Source organism: Neoarius graeffei, chromosome 21, assembly GCF_027579695.1.
Source record: "Neoarius graeffei isolate fNeoGra1 chromosome 21, fNeoGra1.pri, whole genome shotgun sequence".
NCBI classification, from domain to species: Eukaryota; Metazoa; Chordata; class Actinopteri; order Siluriformes; family Ariidae; genus Neoarius; species Neoarius graeffei.
The window spans coordinates 714,938-740,447 of NC_083589.1; the positions used below are offsets into that span (position 1 = coordinate 714,938).

General features: G+C 43.8%; 1 protein-coding gene across 11 annotated transcripts; it reads left to right on the forward strand.

Moving 5' to 3' along the window:
- Positions 1 to 1,834: 1,834 nt before the first annotated feature.
- Positions 1,835 to 24,823, forward strand: LOC132870173 (uncharacterized). 11 transcript variants are annotated; one of them, XR_009651070.1, is made up of 16 exons: positions 1,885 to 1,953; positions 6,819 to 6,860; positions 7,515 to 7,935; positions 8,092 to 8,248; positions 8,432 to 8,523; positions 8,627 to 8,782; positions 9,340 to 9,507; positions 9,710 to 9,983; positions 10,101 to 10,234; positions 10,342 to 10,437; positions 10,605 to 10,721; positions 10,819 to 10,907; positions 12,456 to 12,524; positions 12,638 to 12,809; positions 13,727 to 13,825; positions 14,095 to 14,375. XR_009651070.1 is itself a non-coding variant. In XM_060903755.1 (15 exons), the coding sequence occupies exons 3-15, from the start codon at positions 7,516 to 7,518 to the stop codon at positions 14,096 to 14,098; spliced, it is 1,875 nt and encodes a 624-aa protein (XP_060759738.1). In that variant the 5' UTR covers positions 5,779 to 6,532; positions 6,819 to 6,860; position 7,515; the 3' UTR covers positions 14,099 to 14,375. The 11 variants fall into 11 exon arrangements, 1 of the variants encoding a protein (XP_060759738.1); XR_009651071.1 differs by lacking the exons at positions 1,885 to 1,953; positions 14,095 to 14,375 and adding exons at positions 5,779 to 6,532; positions 24,799 to 24,823; XR_009651067.1 differs by lacking the exon at positions 1,885 to 1,953 and adding an exon at positions 5,779 to 6,532.
- Positions 24,824 to 25,510: the final 687 nt, after the last annotated feature.

The following is a 25,510-nucleotide window of genomic DNA, read 5'->3' on the forward strand; positions in this document are numbered from 1 at the left end:
CACACGTTAGTCTTCCTGTCCTTCTGAGGACCTTCCACTGACATCATTATTAATGCACTTAATTAATGCTGTGACTGCAGCTGAACCGAACCCCAACCTCAACCTCAGGAATGAAAAGGACACGTTTTGCCTCTTTGATTTATTTATTGTTCCAACAACAACAACAACAACACTTTCCTTATGGGGACCATCGAGTTCTGATTTGACAGAAGTTGATGAAGTGCTGCTGTGGTTTGATTTGGACTGAAACCCGGCTGAAGCCCGTGATCCCCGATTTTATTTTTATTATGATCTTTTGTTTTCTATAATATTTAGATTTTGCCAATAATAATAATAATAATAATAATAATAATAATAATCCAGCAGCATCCTAACAGCGCCCTCAGCAGGTCAGTTCAGAGAAAAACACATTTCACTCAACAGTAATCTCAGGTTGGAAGCGCTTTACTGCCATCTAGTGGAGGGAAAAATTGTCCTGTTATTAATAATAACACTAATAATTTATTTTTAGTTATTAATGTGTATGAATCTGAAACATGTATCGAGTCTCTGTGTGTGCTGTAAAAATATCTAATAATTTATTTCAAAGCATTTCAGAGTCTCAATTCTCTAACAATAAAAATCATGATGTGAGCAAATAATAAATTAACAATAAAAGCAAATGTAAATTAGTGTTTACATGTATTAAATAGGGCGGCACGGTGGTGTAGTGGTTAGCGCTGTCGCCTCACAGCAAGAAGGTCCGGGTTCGAGCCCTGTGGCCGGTGAGGGCCTTTCTGTGCGGAGTTTGCATGTTCTCCCCGTGTCCGCGTGGGTTTCCTTCGCCTTTCACGCGTAGTCAGCTGGGATAGGCTCCAGCTTGCCTGCGACCCTGTAGAACAGGATAAAGCGGCTGCAGATAATGAGATGAGATAATCATCATCCATTAAACATAAAAATATGTTAAACAAGTTGTTTCCAGCAAAGTGGTGATATAACTGAGGTGCAACAGCACGTTTCAGAACTTTTGATAGGAAGCTGAGATTGGAGTCTGGTCTATAATGGTTCAGAACATCCAGATCTAAAGATGGATATTAAATGGTCCTATAAGGTTTACAGTTTTCAAGTAAACACCACTCAGGAGGTCATCTGTACAGATGCGCTGTCACCACTTTTCTCGCCATTGTTTATCCTGTCTCTCAGCAGGAACGGAAGGGAAGCAGGAAACACTTTCTTTGCTCCGATTCAATCAATCTGAACGCCGTAAAGCGCACACAAACGGACCATACTGCCAACTTAAACGCTTCTGATTAAACCACAACTGTTTGTCCTCTTGACGACGGTTGTTAAGGAGCTGAAACCGCTCTGTATGCATTCAGCTATTTATTTAATATTAAGAACCAACTTTAGTTTACGTTAAGGTGAATAAATAAAAATAACAGTGCAAAACTCCCTGAAATCACCTCTACACACAAAATATATGAACTGAATTCACTCTTTATATTACACCTGTGTACACTAAAACCACATGAACTCAAATCCATAAGCTGATGCTGTGGCTGTTTTTATTAACAGCGGCTTTAATAAATCGCGTTTCTTTGACCCGGACAGGCGCCGTTTGGCCCCTCGCGGCTCCCGTCACTCTGTTTCCTTGGCAACACGTCAACTTTCCATAAAACTCTAAAGCGGATCCAGACGAATTAGAACCGAGCAGGAAAATTCTCTCTCTTAAACAGCCTCTAGTGTAGATTTATTATTGTTAAAAGGGTTATAAATATGTATAATATGTGTTTTAATAATCTTGAGAGCTTTTATTTCGGCCAGCTGGGATTTCCGGCTTTAACGGAAGTGACGAAAAGAAAGATGGCGGACCAGTATGGTTTGAAGGAATTAACATACAGCCCTGCATTAGCTTTAAGTGGTGTCTCTCCATGGATTCTGCCTCCTCCTGAGGTTAATATAGAACTGCTAGAGGTAAAGAAAGATTATCCAAATCAAAAGAGTTTTGCATTATTTTGCAAACAATACTTGACTTCTTCATTCTATGGATATCTCCAAATTTATACTGATGGATCAAAAGATGCATTAAGTGGTAAATGTAGCATTGGAATTTATATTCCAGAATTCAAAAAAACATATGGCTATAGACTGAATAATTTCCTATCAGTTTACTCAATTGAAATGGCTGGAATTCTTTCTGCATTAAGATGGATTGAAGAAATCAAACCACTCAAGTCAGTTATATGTACAGATTCAATGTCAGTTTTACAGTTTTTTATCAGGTAACTCAACAAGGGAAGACTTAGTAATTGAAGTTAAACATCTCTTAGCTCACATAAGGAATATGGGACTTACTATTGAGTTTTGTTGGATGCCAGCCCATATAGGAATTAAAGGCAATGAAATAGCAGACCACATAGCCAAAGAATCCATTGATAAAGAACAGATAGACATTCATATTCCACTGGGAAAAGGAGAAGCTAAAGCTTTAATTAAAACAGAGATTATGAAAAGATGGCAAAACGAGTGGGAAACAGAACCCAAAGGTAGACAATACTTTAATATGCAGAGTCAGGTAGGAGGGAAAAGAATAACATCAATGGGATTTAACAGAAATGAGGAGGTAGTATATACAAGATTAAGACTGGGACACACAGGTCTTAACGCAACATTACAGATATTAGGTAAAAGTGATGGTCTTTGTCAAGGATGTAGAGTTAAGGAAGATGTTGAGCATGTTTTATTTCATTGTAGTAAATACAGTTATCAAAGACAGAAATGGTTGGAGCTTGAAGCAGGTTCAGACATTCACAACATACTAAAGGAAGAAGGAATACAGCGAAATAGAATTAAAGCACTAATCAGTTATCTTAATGATACAGGTCTAATGAAAAGAATATAATTTTTTTTTTTTTTTAAGCCTAGTAATCTGACATAGAATCTGTCCAGTCCCTTCACACACTCCTGTACAGTAGGTGGCGGTATACACAGATTGTGATAATCTGCCATTAAAAAGAAGAAGAAGAAAGATGGCGGTGCCTCAGAAGCGCTAAACACACGATTAGTTTTTTAATTAACCCTCATGATAAAACTCATCCCGTGTACCGACACAACCACAGAGTCAGGGAACTGATTTAATTATACATTATTAATTACAGAAACACCACACACTGGGCTAACCGTGAAGCTAACTGTGAAGCTAACTGAGCCGCACGAGCTGTTGAGCTGAAGCTATTGTTAGCATTGTGTCCACTGTGCTAAGCTAACGGCTTCTCCTCAGACCTTCACACGGCCTCCAGAATCCGGACCGAATTCAGCCATCCTCTTAAACATAGTCCCCACAGAGGGAACCCAGAACCCGTCCTCTTAAACACAGTCCCCACAGAGGGAACCCGGAACCCGTCCTCTTAAACATAGTCCCCACAGAGGGAACCCGTCCTCTTAAACACAGTCCCCACAGAGGGAACCCGTCCTCTTAAACACAGTCCCCACAGAGGGAACCCGTCCTCTTAAACACAGTCCCCACAGAGGGAACCCGTCCTCTTAAACACAGTCCCCACAGAGGGAACCCGTCCTCTTAAACACAGTCCCCACAGAGGGAACCCGGAACCCATCCTCTTAAACATAGTCCCCACAGAGGGAACCCGGAACCCATCCTCTTAAACATAGTCCCCACAGAGGGAACCCGTCCTCTTAAACACAGTCCCCACAGAGGGAACCCGGAACCCATCCTCTTAAACATAGTCCCCACAGAGGGAACCCGTCCTCTTAAACACAGTCCCCACAGAGGGAACCCGGAACCCATCCTCTTAAACATAGTCCCCACAGAGGGAACCCGTCCTCTTAAACACAGTCCCCACAGAGGGAACCCGGAACCCATCCTCTTAAACATAGTCCCCACAGAGGGAACCCGGAACCCATCCTCTTAAACATAGTCCCCACAGAGGGAACCCATCCTCTTAAACATAGTCCCCACAGAGGGAACCCGGAACCCATCCTCTTAAACATAGTCCCCACAGAGGGAACCCATCCTCTTAAACATAGTCCCCACAGAGGGAACCCGGAACCCGTCCTCTAAAACATAGTCCCCACAGAGGGAACCCGGAACCCATCCTCTTAAACATAGTCCCCACAGAGGGAACCCGGAACCCATCCTCTTAAACATAGTCCCCACAGAGGGAACCCGTCCTCTGAAACATAGTCCCCACAGAGGGAACCCGGAACCCGTCCTCTTAAACATAGTCCCCACAGAGGGAACCCGGAACCCGTCCTCTTAAACATAGTCCCCACAGAGGGAACCCGTCCTCTTAAACATAGTCCCCACAGAGGGAACCCGTCCTCTTAAACATAGTCCCCACAGAGGGAACCCGTCCTCTTAAACATAGTCCCCACAGAGGGAACCCGTCCTCTTAAACATAGTCCCCACAGAGGGAACCCGTCCTCTTAAACATAGTCCCCACAGAGGGAACCCGTCCTCTTAAACATAGTCCCCACAGAGGGAACCCGGAACCCGTCCTCTTAAACATAGTCCCCACAGAGGGAACCCATCCTCTTAAACATAGTCCCCACAGAGGGAACCCGTCCTCTTAAACATCATCCCCACAGAGGGAACCCGTCCTCTTAAACATAGTCCCCACAGAGGGAACCCGTCCTCTTAAACATAGTCCCCACAGAGGGAACCCGTCCTCTTAAACATAGTCCCCACAGAGGGAACCCGTCCTCTTAAACATAGTCCCCACAGAGGGAACCCGGAACCCGTCCTCTTAAACATAGTCCCCACAGAGGGAACCCGTCCTCTTAAACATAGTCCCCACAGAGGGAACCCGGAACCCATCCTCTTAAACATAGTCCCCACAGAGGGAACCCGTCCTCTTAAACACAGTCCCCACAGAGGGAACCCGTCCTCTTAAACACAGTCCCCACAGAGGGAACCCGTCCTCTTAAACACAGTCCCCACAGAGGGAACCCGTCCTCTTAAACACAGTCCCCACAGAGGGAACCCGTCCTCTTAAACACAGTCCCCACAGAGGGAACCCGTCCTCTTAAACACAGTCCCCACAGAGGGAACCCGTCCTCTTAAACACAGTCCCCACAGAGGGAACCCGTCCTCTTAAACACAGTCCCCACAGAGGGAACCCGTCCTCTTAAACACAGTCCCCACAGAGGGAACCCGTCCTCTTAAACACAGTCCCCACAGAGGGAACCCGTCCTCTTAAACACAGTCCCCACAGAGGGAACCCGTCCTCTTAAACACAGTCCCCACAGAGGGAACCCGTCCTCTTAAACACAGTCCCCACAGAGGGAACCCGTCCTCTTAAACACAGTCCCCACAGAGGGAACCCGTCCTCTTAAACACAGTCCCCACAGAGGGAACCCGTCCTCTTAAACACAGTCCCCACAGAGGGAACCCGTCCTCTTAAACACAGTCCCCACAGAGGGAACCCGTCCTCTTAAACACAGTCCCCACAGAGGGAACCCGTCCTCTTAAACACAGTCCCCACAGAGGGAACCCGTCCTCTTAAACACAGTCCCCACAGAGGGAACCCGTCCTCTTAAACACAGTCCCCACAGAGGGAACCCGTCCTCTTAAACACAGTCCCCACAGAGGGAACCCGTCCTCTTAAACACAGTCCCCACAGAGGGAACCCGTCCTCTTAAACACAGTCCCCACAGAGGGAACCCGTCCTCTTAAACACAGTCCCCACAGAGGGAACCCGTCCTCTTAAACACAGTCCCCACAGAGGGAACCCGTCCTCTTAAACACAGTCCCCACAGAGGGAACCCGTCCTCTTAAACACAGTCCCCACAGAGGGAACCCGTCCTCTTAAACACAGTCCCCACAGAGGGAACCCGTCCTCTTAAACATGGTCCACCCAAGCCCGTATTACACCAAATACAGAAAGGGATGCTGTGGCGGGGTGTGAACGTACTCTCGAGCAGATCAGCGACAAATTCAAGTAGCTGAAGAAATACTTGGGACCAAAAAAAGGAGCTCGGTCGAAGCGGCACCGGTCGGCCGAGGAAGAACCCCCACTTTGATATTGTGGGCTCGGTCCTCGGCGATAGACCGGCAAATAACGCCACCGGAGCCTTAACCTGCGCGACGGCGATGCTGGAGGACACACTGCCGCAATCACAGCCTGGCAACTTTCTTTTCAAACATTTTCACCTTGCATTCAGTTTTTTAGTCATACATGAAAATCCCTCACCTTTCGGCGAAATTCACCGTTTTGAAACCAAAATGGGTGACCTACGTGAATCGTGTAGATCCGATGAGAAAAAAAATTGGGGGGGTTGATATTGACCCAAAGGGCAAGGAGGTCGCTTCGCACCCATAGACAGTTTGTGCGGTTTGCGCCTCCTCCTCCTGCTTGGATATTGACGCCATAGCGACGAGTACATCTCGCTGCGAAGGGCAAGCAGCATCATTTCGCGCCTCTTCTCCTGCTGGCCAGGGCGTGCACACATCAGTCAGAGTGCAGACCAGACCGCCGGAAGCTGGATTGAGTCATCGGACTGAATTTGGCGAGTAGTGGTTTCATTCATTTTTCTGGTGCGTCTAAGTTCCCCAGGATCTTTGTTGACATATGCGTAGTTAACTACCTACAGCTTGATGAATTCAGTCATTGAACACAGCGAGAGAGCACAATATTAACTTCTAGCCAACTAAAGCTCCGGTGGAAAAAAATATTAGCTAATGCTACTGTTAGCAAGATAGATATTGTTACTGAAGTTAGCTTCGAGCTTGTATAGCTAACGGTACAGCTAACGGTGAATCACTGAAACAGAAACACTGGCTATAGTGCTTCTTTCTAAGAGCTCTATAACTGTTTTTTCAGAATGTGTGGATGATATTGAGGTGAGAGGACTGAAGGCAGAAGGTGAGGTGGTCAACCGTTTTCTCTCGAGAACACCTTAGTAGATACTATAACCTATCCTCTGAAGCCTTTCATGACACAATAAAAGCTACAGTGTATTGAACCCTGATGTGTTCTTCAATACTAATAGAAGTCTTGGGTGGTATTTATTGATTCATTAAATGGAGTATAAAATCGTGAAAGCTGAGCGTTGCGCGCTCCTAGAGGGTGCGCTCCATCCACTGACAGCCAGGGCGCCATTTCTTCCTGCGGGACAATCCGCGTGCGAGAAGACGACGGGGGAGAGATCCACAACTACATTTCTTGGTGTTTATGTGCATGGATGCAAACGGCGCGCCTTTTGGCGGATGCCGCCTTTTTCACATCTTCCTATGTTTCATGGACTGTAACGGCATTTGCTTATTTAGTAATTTTAATACAGAATTTACTTTGATGAAATTATAATCAGACATTCCAACGCCCCCCCCCCAAAAAAAAAAAAAAACCTCATCGGATCTGCACGATTCACACAAGTCCCCCAGACAGCCGTGAAAAAGGCGGCATCCGCCAAAAGGCGCGCCGTTTGCAATGTGTCACGAAAGGCTTAAGAGGGTGGGTTACAGTTAATATTAAAATACATTACGGACGTTAACATTAATACAAACATTATTTTTGCAGAATGAGTGTGTTGGGGGAGGAGGATGCTGCTCTAGTTAAACAGCTGGATGCTGGGCTAAAATGCAGCTGGAACTGGTCGTGGCTAAAGCTGGAGGGCAAGGTGTTAGTAAAAGGGCAAGAGGTGTCCTTTCATCTAGGGGAAGTGTTCAAAAAAATCAACAGGCAGGGATTTGCCAGATGTGTTCTCTGCCACAAAGACATCAACTATGCGAACAAAGGCAGCCATGCCCTGCAGGCTCACTGTCAGACAGAGATACACAAGAAGAAGGTGGAGATGATCGCCTCCACACACAGTGTTGCCAGAACCTTCCTTCCAGCATCATCTTGCCAGAGTCAAGCGAGCCAAGGCCCAGAAACAATCAGGCAGCAGTGCCAGGGAAAGATACCGGTGCCTGTTAGAAACCGCATAGCAAATGCAGAGGTAGGTGGTGTAGGTCTGTTAGTTAGTACAGGCAGCATAGACAGAGTACACTAGCACTTTGAGATTGTTTGTTTATTAAATGAAAATGTATTACTATTTTTTTATTATTCACAATCATACACTATCTTTACATTAATTGCATAATTTGTGTTTTAGGCAATGGTCCTTGGAACCTTGGCAGAGCATTCAATCCCCTTTTCTATAGCTCCTGTAATTGTTGACCTTGCCCAGACCCTTTCCTTGGATAAACCAGCTTTGCAGGGAATGAAGCTGTCACGGACGGCAGCTTCATACAAGATGATCCATGGTTTAGGTAGTTACGTTTTGTCTTCCTTACCTACTATTTCAGTGTTTTAATTTCCATCTCGGTGAACTTCACACATGTTGTTACCATGTTGCCATATATACTGCTATGTTGCCAGAATGACTTGTATGATTTATATTGAATCAATTAGATTACCCATGTGATGTGACAATTCTGTCCGACTTTGCGTAGGGCGGACCTACTCTGAGAGGATCTTTTCCAACATGAGGAGATTTCCGTTTTCATTAAATGTAGATGAGAGCACCTCCAACAACAACAAAAAGGTTGGTCTCATATTACTACTGCCATCAAAGTCCTTATGTTTTTGCTTCAGTGTATGCCCTGTAAAATGTTGCATGGCTAATAATAAACCTTTTTGTTTTGAAGATCCTCTCCATGCTGGTTTGCTATTATCATGCAGACTTGAGGAAGGTGATGGTGGAGCATTTGGGGTCCTTGGAGATTTTGAACGTTAATGCTGCTTCATTGGAGAAGGTGCTCTGTGAATTCTTTCTGAAAAACAACATCCCGTGGCAGAACCTTGTGAGTATGTTGATGGACTCATGTGCTGTGATGAGGGGCAGCAAGACCGGCCTCGAGACCAGGATCCACCAATATTGTCCCAACCTGCTGGATGTTGATTAGTCTGGTTAACACCAGACCATATCACAAGTGAAATATGGTCTGGAATCCGCCTATTGAATTTCTCGTAGGGGAGGTGTGGTTTACGATTGTCAACGGCCGTTTATTGGACGTTGCGAATGTCTATCATTTGGCGTATACGTAGCCCATGGCCAATCATGGCAGTTGTACCCGGTGACGTAGTTAGAGCGACGAAGAGGCGAAGAAGAGAAGGAAAGAGTTTTTTAAAACAAACTTTCTCTCTAAACTATTCAGAACAGTGTCTAAAGCTTGATCGAAAGTTTGGTTCGTATCGCTCGCCGCCATGTTAAATGTGATCCGTAAACAGTCCCAAATAAACTACAAGCTTCCGTTTGTCGAGTAGTACGCGTCACCGTCTTTCCACCCCTCCCCACTCTCTGATTGGCTCCCTAACTCAGGCGAGCCTTTAGACCATAGTTTCCATGCTGTCTTTTCAGATCGGAACGATTATGCAAAGCAGCATGGGATTTCCCAGGCTAGATGTTGATGGAGACTCCTGCCGTCATATTCACAATGCTGCAAAAAAATTCTCAGAGCCCTTTGACAGCTACTTGGAGAAGCTGTTCAGTGATCTCCAGGTTGACCATCAGTGGAGTCCAGACCAGGTAAACAAAATGCTAAGCAAATTTGACACTACAACGCTTTGCCGTCCTCTAACACTGCATCCATGTGAATTTGGTACAACCTGAATTTGTCAGCTCTAGTCTAGACCACAGCTGCTGACCCTGCTGTAATGTACTGTGATGAAACTATGGAATGTGTAGAATGTCTTTGTTTCTTTCAAAATCTTTTTCTGCCTTTTGTCAGGTAATGTACCTCGAGGAGATAGCCATGATATTAAATCTCCCCGCCTCCAGCCCACAGAGGGGCTTTGTTCCTCATCGCTGGCTGTCTGCATATGATGCCAGTGTGGCAACCCATGCCATGATGCCTGCGTACAAAGTCCTCTATTATGGATACCTCTCCACTGCGGATAAGGAGCTGTATAGGGAGCCTTTGGAATTGATGTACACCAAGTACCATGTCAATCTGACTGCAAGAGCCAGAATCAAGATGGTTCAGGAGAAACTCAACAGGAAAGGTGATGAGACTTGATGTTCCAATCCCTTATAATAATTAGCACAATACTTGTTATGAAGTTCCTAATCAGTAGGAGTATGTATTGTGGTTTTCACTTACATTAATTCATCTTTCACAGGCATGACCCCACAAGGCCGTGAGAGAAAAAGGAGGGTATGTCAGAAGTTGTGGCATGAGGAGACAACAGTCCTACGGCTCAGCATCTACATGGGTGTTCTTGCTATTCTCAAGGAGTATGTCATGGTTTTCCAGGTGGGTCATAGTTGTACTAGGAATTACTGCAACTTGACTGCATGTGCATGCACATCCAATGTTAGCAGTTAATCAATTTTATAAGAATTTGTTTTACATACACACAGGGTAGCCAGACATTGGTGCACAAACTTCATGATCGGCAGCTTGAGCTGTTCCTGGCCTACTTGGCTTGCTTTGTGAAGGCCGAACAGATTACTGAGGTAATTAATTTCTTCTTACACCCACTCTGCCTACATTAGTTGATCGATTTTATCCATAATTTTTTACTTTTCTGTTGTCTGTGCCATCAGTTGAATGTTTCCTCTTTCCTCCGGAACCTGGGGTCTTTTGAAAGTTATTACTCCCATTTATTTCTTCCCTTACACAGCTGTCTCCCAGGGCTCTTAGGGAGTTGGTCCTGGAGGATCATATGCTGCTGCCCTCCAGGGATGTATATGGGGGACAGGAAGCTGATAAGTTCAGAAGCCAGAATCCCAAACATGCTGTAAGGCACCCTGCATCACCTGCATGACTTTTTTTCTCAATTGTTTGAAAAAAAAAAAGAACTAATGGTCTTTTTTATTACTGGTGTTTTGTGTCAGCTGTTGGTGCCATTCCTAGCTGAAGTTAGAAAAGCCTACATAACCACTGCAGTGTACCTTCAGAAGAAGCTCCCCTTGGCCAGTCCGACCTAGGGATGGCGAAAACTAAAAAAAATCTTGACCGACCACTGAGCCTCATTAGCTGGTTAAAGTCGGTTAACCTATGAGTTAGGGATGCAAACGGCGCGCCTTTTGGCGGATGCCGCCTTTTTCACGACTGAATCGTGTAGATCCGATTTTTTTTTTTTTTAGGGGGGGCGTTGGAGTGTCTGATTATAATTTCATCAGAGTAAATTCTGTATTAAAATTACTAAATAAGCAAATGCCGTTACAGTCCATGAAACATAGGAAGTATAAGTATGAGAAGAAAACAGTAAATCAGAAAGCTGCGCACGTTTTCGCGGAAGCTGCGCAAATGTGCACAGCTTTCTGATTTACTATTTTCTTCTCATACTTCCTATGTTTCATGGACTGTAACGGCATTTGCTTATTTAGTAATTTTAATACAGAATTTACTCTGATGAAATTATTCAGACACCCCAACGGCCCCCCCCCCCCCCCCCCCCAAAAAAAATCAGATCTGCACAATTCAGCCGTGAAAAAGGCGGCATCCGCCAAAAGGCGCGCAGTTTGCATCCCTGTTTAAAATTCTAGAATTGGAATTATTAGAATCTATTCTAAATCTAACCGGGAGCATCCGCACATTCAGTCCCAGTCGCTGCCCTCCACTCACATTACCTTTTCTACAGCGCGAAACATTTAGTCAAACGCGGCACTGATGTCGAGGGGTTTGTATTGGAGCGGAGGACAAATGGCTCCAGCTTAGAGACAGTTTCAGTTGGCCATGATGGCGTTGAAAATAAAGTCAAGTGCTAGAAGAAGTACATAACATTCTGTGATGGGAATAACGGCGTTAATATAAAGGCTGTTATAACGCCGGGTAATCTAATTAATTAGCTACAATCATTATAACGCCGTTACCAATATCAACACGCCATTACTGCATGGTATTGAAGTTGCTCTGAAGCCGTCACCGACTTGGCTCACAGACATAAAAGCTGCGTTTGTCACTCCCCCTCAGACACCGCTGTCATTTCATTCTCTCCCCTTCCCTCCAAAAGTTGGCATCTGCGCCTTTAGTTTGTGTGGAGAGATGTGATCTGCAATAACATGCATTGTTGGCTACAGACCGAAACATACTTTCAGAATGCACTGGCCAAGGCAGGACTAAACTCCATGTGCCTCCTAATAATAATTAAAAAAAAAAAAAACAGAATAGTAATTTGTAAGCTAAAAAGCCTGTGTCTACACTTTTCTTTCGCCGAGTGTCAGCTGTCTTCAACTGGGGCGGGAGGGCAGGACATGACTGAATGGGTGTTTCTGATTTGTCACCTGTCTTCAACTGGGGCGGGACATGACTGAATGGGTGCTTCTGATTTGTCAGCTGTCGTCCTTACACCGCATGGCATGCCCCAAGCGTTTACAACACAGAATTCCAGGTTCTCCGCTCCAAAATCGGCAGCTTCAAAACGATTGATTTCTTTTTTTTAACCGACAACCAAAAAAAAATTAACCGGTTGATGTTGATTCGGTCAACCACCGGTCAAATGGTCATCGGTTAACATCCCTAGTCCGACCCTGACAGCCCTGTCTGCTCTGGACCCTCTTCTGAGAGGCCACTCACAGGCAGTGATCCAGTTTAAGAGGTAAGAATAACATTTAAAGGTTTTTTTTTTTTTTGCCATATTACCAGGTGCTTTGGGATTTTTGTTACTCATGTCTTTGCACTGATTTCAAATTCTCATCCATATCTCGGCAGGCTGAGTGGTATGCTGGGGCACCTCTTGCCAGCAGACCAGGATATCCAGAGGGAACTTGTGTGGTTCAGTGTTGACCTGACCATCCCCAGCTTCAAGGAGGGAGAGAGCATTGTGGAGTGGTGGGGTCATGTCTTCAACAAACCAGACAAGTACCCCTCCCTGGGTGCACTGGTTAAGTGTTGCCTCTCCATCTTTCATGGACCTAGAGTCGAGTCCTCATTTAGTCTGATGAATGATGTAATTGATCAAAGGAGTGGCAACATGAATGTGGAAACATTTAATGCAATACAGACGGTCAAGTACACGCTGATGTCCAGGGGGAAGACAGCTATGCAGCTCTTTAGAAGGGAGGACGTGAAGTTTGGGGAAGTGGACAGAACATTAACTCTGCAGCAGCCGCATACAAACACCAGCAGAGGGTGAACAAGGAGGAAAAGCAGCAGCAGAGCAAGTATGGCTCTCAAGCAACTTGCAGTGCTCAGCAGGCCAAGAAACCGACTGCTGAAGGAGAGAAGCGGGCAAGGCTGAAACATGTGGCAACTCGGCGAAAGCGGGCCATGGAGACACTGGTGGTCCAGGCAAATAAAAGGAAAAAATGATCACTATTCCTTGTGTGTTCCACTTTCTTCGTTCTATTATTCACATTTTTTTCCAGGGCATAATTTCACTATAACTACATGTATTTGAATTTGTACTGTATGTCCTTGTGCAAATGTCAATACAGTGTACTTAGTAAGGAGGCTATAATATTTATTCTGAGGGAGGACCCCCCAAACAAAATAAAACAACACCAGAACCCACATCACCACTCGCACACCCTTCTCACCTTTTTCACCCCTGACCCGTTTTCATGCCTGTTAGTGAGTGACCGTTACCAGCTACTTCAGTTAATGTTTGTTTGTAGAATGTTTTAATGAAATCTGACGCATAGTTTCATTCACTAGTTCATTTCTGTAACTGTGAACTTAGTTCAGAATTGTTCATTATGAACTGAACGAGCTCATTTTAACGTTTGTTCACTGAACTTTGAAATAGTTCATGTAGAAAGTGAACTTTCCCAACACTGGCTGTTTTTATGTGGTTTATAGAGTTGTCCACCATCGGGGACGAGGACCTGATGTCTCCACTCCACTGCAGCTCTCCTGCACCATCCAGCAGCTCAGGACAATCGCAGCAGACCAGACCTGGTAAGTTGTTGTGCTGAGTATCCAGTAGTCTGTCTCACCGGATACTATGCAAACATGGATATTTACCTAATAGTGTGACTTTATAATATAAATACATGCTGTAATAAGTGACCAGTCATTCATATAAAATCCCCCACCAACCGTAAACAGTTAACTAATGCTCTTATTGCTGAGCCGACATGTTTCTTATATTGTATTGCTGAACCTGTGTTAATCTACTTATGACTTAATAAAAACTTTTAAACTCATTATTCTGTTCTTGTACACAGCTAAGAGGAAGCGAGACAGCAACACTGAGCTCCTGGACTACCTCGAGCGGGCGGACGAGAGGTTCCTGCAGCACAGCAAGGAAACGAACGATGCCTTGCTGCACAAGCTGGAGGCAGACAACAGTGCGGTCCTCAGTATGATGGGGCGCATGGTGTCTGTAATGGAGGCGCAAGCCAGAAAATAATCACACCACTTTTCTTGTTCTGCACCTTTGCACTGTTCACGTCACTTTATGTTGTGTTTCTACGCACTATGTAAATAAATGTTTTTTCTAAAGAGACATGTCTGCTTGTATATGTTTTCACTAGTGATGTGAAATTATTTTAACTGTGTAATAAGTACAAGTAAAGCTGGTTAGAGCTTGTGAAAACAAGTAATGAAAGAACTCAACAAGCTACCTTTTATAACACAGATGCTGTCAGTCACTTTATTTACAAATAAATGACTCATTTCTATGAACTTATCGAACTGAACAATTAAACAACATTGACATGAAGTAAATAGCAAAATAACCAAACAAATTACTCGTTCCCTCTGTTAAAGTAGGCCATTAAAGCGGCTCTAATGTCGGCCCCTTCTTGACTGCCATGTTCAGGTAATGCCTGAAGAGGAGGCTGGATGTTGGCATGTCTGTCTTGGTGCTCCTCAGTGAAATTGTCGCCATGTTCCTCACAGATGTTATGAAGGACACAGCAGGTCAGCGCCATTTTCTTGCACAGTTCCAGCTTGCAGTCATTTCTTTTTAGTAGGCACCTCCACCGTCCTTTCAATCTCCCAAATGCCATTTCCACAACCGATCGTGCACTGCTGAGGCTGTAATTGTAGGTGTGTTGTTCAGGGGTCAATCTGCCAGTGTCAGAAAAGGGTTTCATCAGCCAGTTCTGCATGGGGTAGGCTGGATCACCTGTCAGGTAATGTCCAACCTCACAGCCAGAGATGGTCACTTTGCTTTGACCTAGAAATTCCCCGTCACTTAGGACTTCCCACAAATGTGACTGTTTTAGGACTCTTGCGTCATGCACACTCCCTCAAAAGCCAACACACACATCCCAGCAAAGACCTCTGCCATCTACAACTGCTTGCAGAACAACCGAATGCCATCCCTTTCGGCTGTAGAAGTCTCGGGGATACTCTTCTGGTGCTATAATTGGAATGTGGCTTCCATCTATTGCACCAACACACTGTGGCACTCTCCAACGACTCTGAAAGAGAGCAGCCATTTCCGCTAACCTCTCAGCAAACGGTAATTTGTGTTCCTTCTCCCCAAGACATGCCTCACCCGACTGCAGATATACTCAAATGACTCTCAGGACACACGGAGATTCTGCATGAACTGGTGAGAGGTGAAATCAGGAACAATTGTGTCCCACCAGTAGCGAGATCTTGGGTGTGCCAAGACAATATGTGATCTCCGTCTTGCCATCAGTCGCAAGATTACCTGTAAAGAGAAAAATGTATAGGTAAATAAACGTGTGGAGAGTCATCAATACTTAAACAAATATTCATCATGGTACTTAACCCTTGTGCCTCTTTTTCCCCTTAGATTAGAGTGGGATGTGTACTGAGAAATAAATGTGCATGTGTGAGTGTCGGAAACATAAGTGTTACATTTACTTGTGGAGTTAATGTACAGCACATTTGCCGTACTTTATATTCTGTTGACCTTATTATATTTCTATATGTATGAACAGTCAAAATAATAAAGAAAATTAACAACTGACAAGCCAAGAATGTCCTTCGTGAGGCATAAGGGTTAAAGAAACGAGGTTAAACATAAATCATTCACTTGTATGTCCATGCAGTTTGTTTACATTCACTTCAGTAAGTGAAGTTCATTACAGAGCTAAGCATCCTCATATCTACCACTGTGGTAGATATGAGCGACGACTTAAAAATCGCCAGTAATACGTTTGTGAATTCGTGACGATTCCAGCAGGGACATAACACTGGCTAACGTTAGCTCATAACAAAGGCTAACATAACCATCTCACGTTCAGTGTAAGTAAGAGTCGAAACGTTATTAGGTTATTACCTGTCTCCTAGAACGTAATCGCCGTCCACTCAAAACCTGTCCATCAACACAGATATTGGATCTGCTGTTTTCTGATCCCAGTGAAGCACCGTAAAGCCACACTCAAAAAAATAAAACGTTGGATTTACTTAACCGAGTTATGGCAACCGGTCCCACGAAACTGTGTTAATTTAGATGTATTGAATACAGTTATGTTGAGTTTATTCAACAGGGTTATGTTAGATTTACTACACACAGTTGCATGGACGGTATTAAATAAAGCCATGTTGGATTTAGCTGACAGAGTTATGTTGGATTTAATTAACAACGTCACGTTGCATTTGGTGAACAGAGTTCTCATCTCATCTCATTATCTGTAGCCGCTTTATCCTGTTCTACAGGGTCGCAGGCGAGCTGGAGCCTATCCCAGCTGACTACGGGCGAAAGGCGGGGTTCACCCTGGACAAGTCGCCAGGTCATCACAGGGCTGTGAACAGAGTTATGTTGGATTTAATTAACAGCGTCACGTTGCATTTGGTGAACAGAGTTATGTTGGATTTATTTAATAAACTTGTTTAATTTACATTTCGGCGTTCTGTACTGTCTGCATTTGTTCCAACAATATCTACTTAAAAGTACCGTAAACAACACAAAATAACTATTTAACTCAGTTTTATTTGTTTGCCCAAGTGCATCTTTCAATTTGAAAAACTAAACATTTGGCAAAAAAATAGAAAGGTGATTCAAGTTACTTTAAAGAAAAAAAAGCCTTTGTTGTAAAGTGCACGGGCATCTTTAAGTGCATAAAAAAACCTTAGGCTATCTATAAACACAAAACATTTGGCAGCATTACCAATGCAAACAAAAAGTCTAACAGCATAAAAAAAAACAAGCTGAAGACTTCAGTCGGGGAAAGTTATGTAACCCTCCACAGCTTTGTTCTTAACAAATTGACCACTGTGCCAAGTAAAAAACTCAAAATAAAATGACAACATAATGAATATCATATATTGGGTGCTGGGCGGCACGGTGGTGTAGTGGTTAGCGCTGTCGCCTCACAGCAAGAAGGTCCGGGTTCGAGCCCCGTGGCCGGCGAGGGCCTTTCTGTGCGGAGTTTGCATGTTCTCCCCGTGTCCGCGTGGGTTTCCTCCGGGTGCTCCGGTTTCCCCCACAGTCCAAAGACATGCAGGTTAGGTTAACTGGTGACTCTAAATTGAGCGTAGGTGTGAATGTGAGTGTGAATGGTTGTCTGTGTCTATGTGTCAGCCCTGTGATGACCTGGCGACTTGTCCAGGGTGAACCCCGCCTTTCGCCCGTAGTCAGCTGGGATAGGCTCCAGCTCGCCTGCGACCCTGTAGAACAGGATAAAGCGGCTACAGATAATGAGATGAGATATTGGGTGCTTTTGTACAATCGTTATACTTCAGACAACAGTAAAATGATAAACTAAGCTCCTTGCTCAAAAATATTGTCTGATCCAGCATGTGAAGTGAGGACTGACAAGAACAATGTGGTCTTTTTTATACAATCTAACAAAAATATAATCAAGCCAACAATCACAAACCAGTACCACCTACTGGGACTCCCAAGATTTCAGTGCAATACCCAACAAGTCCCTTAATTCAACCAATGTTTCGTCTGTAAAGCCAAGGACGTTTTTTAAATCCAACAATGCAAGCAGTCCGCCACTCTGACTCATTCCCATGCCTTGCAGCAAAGTCCTGTGTTGACTAAAGGAGTTATAGGCTGTTTTTTACAGGTCTCTTTTCCAGGTATGAGCCATCCTCTTCTGAGCAATGAAACACGGCTTGAGTCACAGAGTGTCATTCATTGGTTAACGTTCCTTCATGGCGTTCCATTCAATTTCACCCCATTACACATAGTCACCCTCATCTCCAATTCAAATGATCAGCAATGCTGTATGTGAGAGACAATACGTATGCGTGTGTGTGTGTGTTATCCAACTAGCACTGCATATGTTGAGAGGACACAAGTTGAAAAGATCACTGGAGGAGCCGGTTTTTAAGGACTTGCACCTTTGTGGAGAGTCGGCTGCCATCCAACTCCATAATTACTTTCTGCAGAAATTCAAATGTGCTCTTCAACTCTTTCGGGTAACTTAAATTCAGGCAGTAAATGAGGCCGAGCAGCAGCGCACATGCATTTGCAGTGTTCCTCAGACCGTGCAGAACTTCCACCCCTTCTATGACGATTCCAACATCTTCAGGATCCTCGTCGGGCTCTGCTCCCTCATGTATTATGACGTAGATCCCCATGATGATGGCCTCCATCCCATGGGTTGCCTCAGGATCAACATCCTGACAATGACATGAAACATACAATTGGTTTTCTCTCACACTTAAAATAAACAAACCATTACAATTACAGAGTTCACTTGTTAGTCAGTATACAGGTGCTGGTATTATAATTAGAATATCATGAAAAAGTTGTTTTTGTCCCTCATTTCAAGTCCAGCTATTGTATAGATGTGTTACACACTCAATGAAATATTCTTTGCAATTATTTCTTGATATTTGGCTCATAGATGTTGAAAAACCAAAAAATTAGTGTCCCAGAAAATAACATTGCAGAGGATCAATAATAAAGGGTGTTTTAAACAGAAAATGTTTAAAGGCTTCTGAAAAAGTATGTTAATTTCACTGGCCAGCAAACTCTCCTGATCAGAACCCTATAGAGAATGTGTGGGGTATTATTAAGAGGAAAATGAGAGACATCAGAGCCAAAAATGCAGATGACCACAAGCATGCAATTAAAGCATCCAGGACCTCCACTACACCTGAACAGTGCCCACAGGCTGATCATCGATGCAGTTATAACATATAAAAGGAGGTTCAACCAAGTGCTGACCACATAGAAATGAGAATACTTTTCAGAAGCTCAACATTTTCTGTTTAAATTAATTATTGATCCTCTGTAATATTCTTATTTTCTGAGATGCTAAATTTTGCATTTTCATCATCTGTGAGCCACTATCATAAAACATCAAGAAATTAAGGCTTGCAATGTTTGACTCCATGTGTAACAAATCTATACAATAGATGGGTTTTACTTTCTGAAATCAGTGACAAAGAATATTCAACTTTTTCATGATATTCTAATTATATGACCTGCACCTGCACAAACTAACAAAATCAGCAGGGGATCAAATCGTCATTTCCTCCACCGTAGCCTCAATTTCAATCTGGCAAAAAGTAGTGTGTTAACATCAGTGACTATTACTAAGGTAAGGTCCATACTCTTAGGCCAAGTTTACATTAGACCGTATCTGTCTCGTTTTCTTCGCGGATGCACTGTCCGTTTACATTAAAACGCCTGGAAACGCCGGGAAACGGGAATCCGCCAGCGTCCACGTATTCAATCCAGATCGTGTCTGGTCCGGTGCTGTGTAAACATTGAGGATACGCGGATACGCTGTGCTGAGCTCTAGCTGGCGTCGTCATTGGACAACGTCACTGTGACATCCACCTTCCTGATTCGCTGGCGTTGGTCATGTGACGCGACTGCTGAAAAACGGCGCGGACTTCCGCCTTGTATCACCTTTCATTAAAGAGTATAAAAGTATGAAAATACTGCAAATACTGATGCAAATACTGCCCATTGTGTAGTTATGATTGTCTTTAGGCTTGCCATCCTTCCACTTGCAAGTGGTAAGTGACGCGCATGCCCGACATGCACTGAGATCACACACACAGCGGCTCAGTCCCGAATCACTGCTCGTGCGCTCCACTCGCGCGCTCTGTGAGCTGCGCAGGGCCGGAGTGCGCACCCTCCAGAGGGCACTCGCTGTTCAGGGCGGAGTGATTTGGAGCGCAGGATGCCTGCGGAGCCGAGCGTATCCGTGTATTGGCGTTGCTGTGTGCACGCGAATCGTGTATTGGCGTTGCTGTGTGCACATTAATCATTTTAAAAACGTTAATCTGATGATCCGCTGATACGGTCTAATGTAAACCCCACCTTAATTACAGCTTACCAGGTAGGTCCTTACTAGGCTTTCAGGCTGTTCATTTAGGTAGATGCATCGCCCTTTGAGGACACATTCTCTGCGAATCTGAACACTGGGATTCTGGGGGGGGGGGGGGGGGGGGGGGGGGTAGAGAATTTCAAAAATGATTGAATATAAAGCAGGGGTCTCCAACTTTTCTGGGACCAATGGTTACCTGAAGGATTGGAATACTTAAATGAGAGTCAATGTCCGGTTCAAATAACAGTTAAGTATGATCGTTACCTTTAAAATAATGAAACAAAAAACATTAGAACACAAAGAAAGAAAGAAAGAAAGAAAGAAAGAAAGAAAGAAAGAAAGAAAGAAGCCCTTACAGTACCTCAGGCTTATGGCAGTCACTACATTGGGGACCCCCCCCTCAATGTTTCTATTACTCACATACAATTTGAGGCAAGATAAATAAACAGGATTGGCAAGGTACAGATTAAAAACAAGTGTAATCAGAGATGGCAATCTGCCTCCCCTTGCCAACACTGTAGGTATATCATGTATATCATGCGACACATAGATGCACGTGCGCGTGTTTGTCTAAAGCCCTATTCGCACGGGATTAGTATTACCCGTCAACCTATAGTCATTTGTAAATTCCCACCCAACCTCTGTCTTAAATCCCTTGCATTCGCACGGGATAAGCAAAGTCCGTAATTTACTCAATTAACAGACATCACAACCGGATATGTCGTAACATCCTGTACTTCAGAAACACCCATTCAGTCATGTCCCGCCCTCCCGCCACAGTTAAAGACAGCTGACAAATCAGAAACACCCATTCAGTCATATCCCGCCCTTCCGCTGCCACTCAGCGAAAGAAGAAAGTGTAGACACAGGCTTTTTAGCTTACAAATTACTATTCTTTTTTTTTAATTATTATTAGAAGGCACATGGAGTTTAGTCCTGCCTTGGCCAGTGCATTCTGAAAGTATGTTTCGGTCTGTAGCCAACAATGCATGTTATTGCAGATCACATCTCTCCACACAAACTAAAGGCGCAGATGCCGACTTTTTCACGGCTTTTTCATGGACTGTAAGGCATTTGCTTCTGTAGTAATTTTAATAGGCGGCACGGTGGTGTAGTGGTTAGCGCTGTCGCCTCACAGCAAGAAGGTCCGGGTTCGAGCCCCAGGGCCGGTGAGGGCCTTTCTGTGTGGAGTTTGCATGTTCTCCCCGTGTCCGCGTGGGTTTCCTCCGGGTGCTCCGGTTTCCCCCACAGTCCAAAGACATGCAGGTTAGGTTAACTGGTGACTCTAAATTGAGCGTAGGTGTGAATGTGAGTGTGAATGGTTGTCTGTGTCTATGTGTCAGCCCTGTGATGACCTGGTGACTTGTCCAGGGTGAACCCCGCCTTTCACCCGTAGTCAGCTGGGATAGGATCCAGCTTGCCTGCAACCCTGTAGAAGGATAAAGCGGCTAGAGATAATGAGATGAGATGAGTAATTTTAATACAGAATTTACTCTGATGAAATTATTCAGACACTCCAAGGCCCCCCCTAAAAAAAAAATCGGATCTGCACGAGCCGTGAAAAAGGCGCGCCGTTTGCATCCCTGTTTAAACTCATAGGTTAACCGACTTTAACCGGCTAATGAGGCTCGGTGGTCGGTCAAGAGTTTTTTTAGTTTTCGCATTAGCCTACTCACAGTAACCGGAAAAGATATTAAATGCGTGCAATTACAATAACAAACACGGACATGCGTATTCGCACGGGACTAGTATTGTCACTGGACGTCTGTGTTTGACAAAATATAGTAGGTAATTTGCGGCGGAATTATTACTTTACAAATTACAGACATGGCGCATTCGCACGGGACCAACATCTCAGACATTCTCTGCAATTATTACAAATCGCCAGAGGTTCACAGGTAATACTAATCCCGTGCGAATAGGGCTTAAGACAAGTGTGTGTATGACCGCACGTGTTCGGCTCTACTTGCAGGCGACACAACAGGCAGACAGTCGCACGCACAGACAGACAGACAGACAGACAGACATCACTGCCATATGTATCATATCTAGATGGTGTGTGCGGCACTGTTGACTGAGTGAAAAGGGCACCCAAGTTGAGCCGGTTGACCGTGTCTGATCAACAGACATCAGGCCAATCATCTACAGTCAGAGGATGCCAAAACTCTGTGCATTATGACTGCAAAATGCAGCGAGCTGGAGAGGCAGGAAATGTTAGTTCACGATTAAGTTTAAAAATTCAGCTTTCTGGAAGACTGTCACTGAGGCTTTCAGTTTCATCATAGCCACAGCAACAGGTGTCAAACTCAAGGCCCAGGGACCAAATACGGCCCGCCGTGTCATTGTACTTGGCCCGCGAGATCATTTTAAATGTGTATTGCCGTTGGCCCACATACACCATTAATATTTAGTAATATGACTTGAAAACAACATGTTGTGCATCACACAAGATTTATGAATAAGCCCAGGCCTAGTAATAGTGATATCTCCCATTCACAGCACAGAACAGAACAGGATTACATATGTAGCCTATACTGTATGTGTGTAGGCACATTTGAACTACCATGATGGGAGTGTTTGTGAGATTTTTCTAGTTTTAAGTGCATGCACACACAATTTCGGTCAATTTTTGAGTAAATACTGACTTTGGCCCGTGACTTAGTCTCTGATTTTGACCCACTGTGAATTTCAGTTTGTATGCACCTTGTCAACATCAACTATTTAAGAGTTAGTGTCAATATAATTAATAACAAAAACTGTTGTTTTTTATCTCTCTCTTCCGGCTGGTACTGCATCTAGATTCTGCCTAGGGGGCAATCACAGGCAAGTGCAGAGTGAATGGAAGTCAACGGAGCAACGACCCTTCATGACCCGACCCATATGGCGGTGCCATAGCCAAATTGCCCCCAATAGTAAGGAATAGGCAATACACTATGTAGGTATATGATATCTATGGTCACTGCAACACATGGCCCTCAGGTAGTAAAGGGGAAAGCAAGGTCAGATTTCTTAATGTGAAAAGGTCACATAATTCAACTATACCTTGTCCATGGCTGCCGTCATCAGTCTGATTTTGTGTCCTGCTTCACCCCCCTTATTTCTGAACACTTTCAGTAGGCGATCAGAGTAGCCATCTAGCTGGGACATGAATTTTGGCAGAAGTGGTACAGTCGTGATGCGGGTAAATTCGGCATTTACCTAAAACAGAACACAAGACAGACAAAAATCATTCAAAAGGAAATGAAACCATTGTTGATATTCCCCCTTTGACAGAATGTTTGACTGTTTGAAATCAGATGTGGACAACCTGGGACAAAAGCCTTAACAATATAGTGTTTAGTCTGTGTTGTGAAAAGTTCTCAGGCATACCATTATCCCTGCAGGGAAGACAGGACCTTGACCCACTGTTAAGAAAAAAAAAAAAGCTTCAGCTGAAGTTAACCACTACATCAACATCCCCATAGAGTTATTCAGCAGAATGAAGCATGAAGTTCACTGATCGGCTACAAATGTCACATTCCTCATATTACTCTGTAAAGTTCTAATTTTCTGAGACACTGAATTTTGCGTTATCATCTGTGAGCCACTATCATAAAACATCAAGAAATTAAAGCTTGCAATGTTTCACTCCATGTGTAACAAATCTATACAATAGATGGGTTTCACTTTCTGAAATCAGTGACAAAGAATATTCAACTTTTTCATGATATTCTAATTATATGACCTGCACCTGTATATGCAGAACAAAGATGCACAACAAGGACACAATCTACATTACCTCACTCTCAGAAAAAAGAGCTGGCCATCTGCGTTTGAGCTCGGTGATGAAGGGCATGTCCTGGACGATTTCCTGCCTTCTGTAGGCAAATGTTTTTTCCATTTTAATTTTTACTTGTTGCTGGTTTTTCTTCTGCACCTCCAAAAGAAGCGTTTTCCGTTCCTCTTCAAGACTCTCTTTCAGTGCACCCGCAGGATAGGCAGGACAGTAATTAACTTCTGCTTTGCGTGGCTTTTTCACCTGGTTGGGGCTTCGTTGGTTTGGGTTACGTTTTCCCTTCATCGAATTTGTGCTAAGTTCTGGGCAACCAGTGCTCCTCAGTTTGGTTCTGTAGTTGCCCATTTTATATTTTAAACTAATTTTCCACCCATAGTAGCCACATGCAGACCCTTGCTCCTTCAAGCATGGGTGTTTGTTACTAGAGCCTCAGCCACTGTATCAAACTCTGCGCTTGTAGGGTACACCTTGTACTTCATAATTTCAGACACTAAAGCTTCCAGGATGTCGGACTTGAGTTTGAACCCTGGAGTAAGAAGAGTGCCACTGCTGCAGTATGCACTGTTGGCCCTTTCCAGCTGAACCTCAACTTCATAAGAAAATTGTGGAATTTGGAAGGTTTGGGGCCACGGCTTGGAGCGAAGAGATGAACTTGATGTAGATGCGGGGGAAGAAAGTATCTGTGTGTCTGCCCATGACGGCGATGGTGAAACGCAGGCCACATCATCCAGTCCTTGAGAAAGAGGAGCTGCATCAGGGTGAGGGCTAATGTCAGACTCATTTGTTAGGTATATCACTTTTACTGTGCTCTTGTCTTGGAGATCTGAAGTAGATGACAAGTTCACAAACTCATTGTCAAAGTCAATGTCTTTGTACTGTAGTCTAAACTTAACGGTTCCTGACAAACTGCACTGTCTTGCAATTTCTGTTTTCAGGTCCTCGACTGAATCCGGTATTCCGGATGGAAGAATCAATTTGCTGGCGTTGTCTGTGCCAAGGACGACCCTTAGGGTTGCAGCCATCTTGAATTCAGTCTGAAAATTAAAGCACGTTTCCGTAACAAGAGTAATTAGGATCAGGTGATACATATTATTACAGCAATGATGCAAAGTATTGTGCTTTTCACATTTTTTCTTTCATATTTTTTGTATTCTGAATGATGATTTGAAGTGATTCTGAATTGAGTATTGAAACTTTAACCCATTTATGCCTAAAACGCCTGCAGAAAACACCTGTTAAAAGTAGAGTATGTAGGATGGTGGCCAGAGTAGGCATTGCAACTATGCTGCCCATTCCAAAATTTGATCTTTTCATGAATATTTACCAAGTAATAAACTAATATTTACTGGTCTGACCAAAGTACTGTAAGTTTCGCAGCTAAAGATGTCTATTATTGGTCTTTCAGCTCTAACATATCAACATTTTTAAATTTAATAAAATCTCAGATGGGTAATGAAAAATACATGTTACATAATTATTTCATATAACTAATAACATTTTAATAAATCATGCCAACACACAGACCAAGTGATCTAACACATAGAATAAGACACCTTGATATGACAGAGGTGGGAAACTTGGTATGAGAGAGGGGTGGAAATTTTTAACCTTTGGTTGGCTTGTAAAGGTGATTAACTTGAAAAAAAA

Excerpts from the sequence above, each read along its gene's own strand:
- LOC132870173 (XM_060903755.1), top strand. The coding sequence starts at position 7,516 with ATGAGTGTGTTGGGGGAGGAGGATGCTGCTCTAGTTAAACAGCTGGAT. Across the intron at positions 8,249-8,431 it reads CAAGATGATCCATGGTTTAG|GGCGGACCTACTCTGAGAGG; the intron begins GTAGTTACGTTT and ends GACTTTGCGTAG. Across the intron at positions 10,908-12,455 it reads CTCCCCTTGGCCAGTCCGAC|CCTGACAGCCCTGTCTGCTC; the intron begins CTAGGGATGGCG and ends CCCTAGTCCGAC.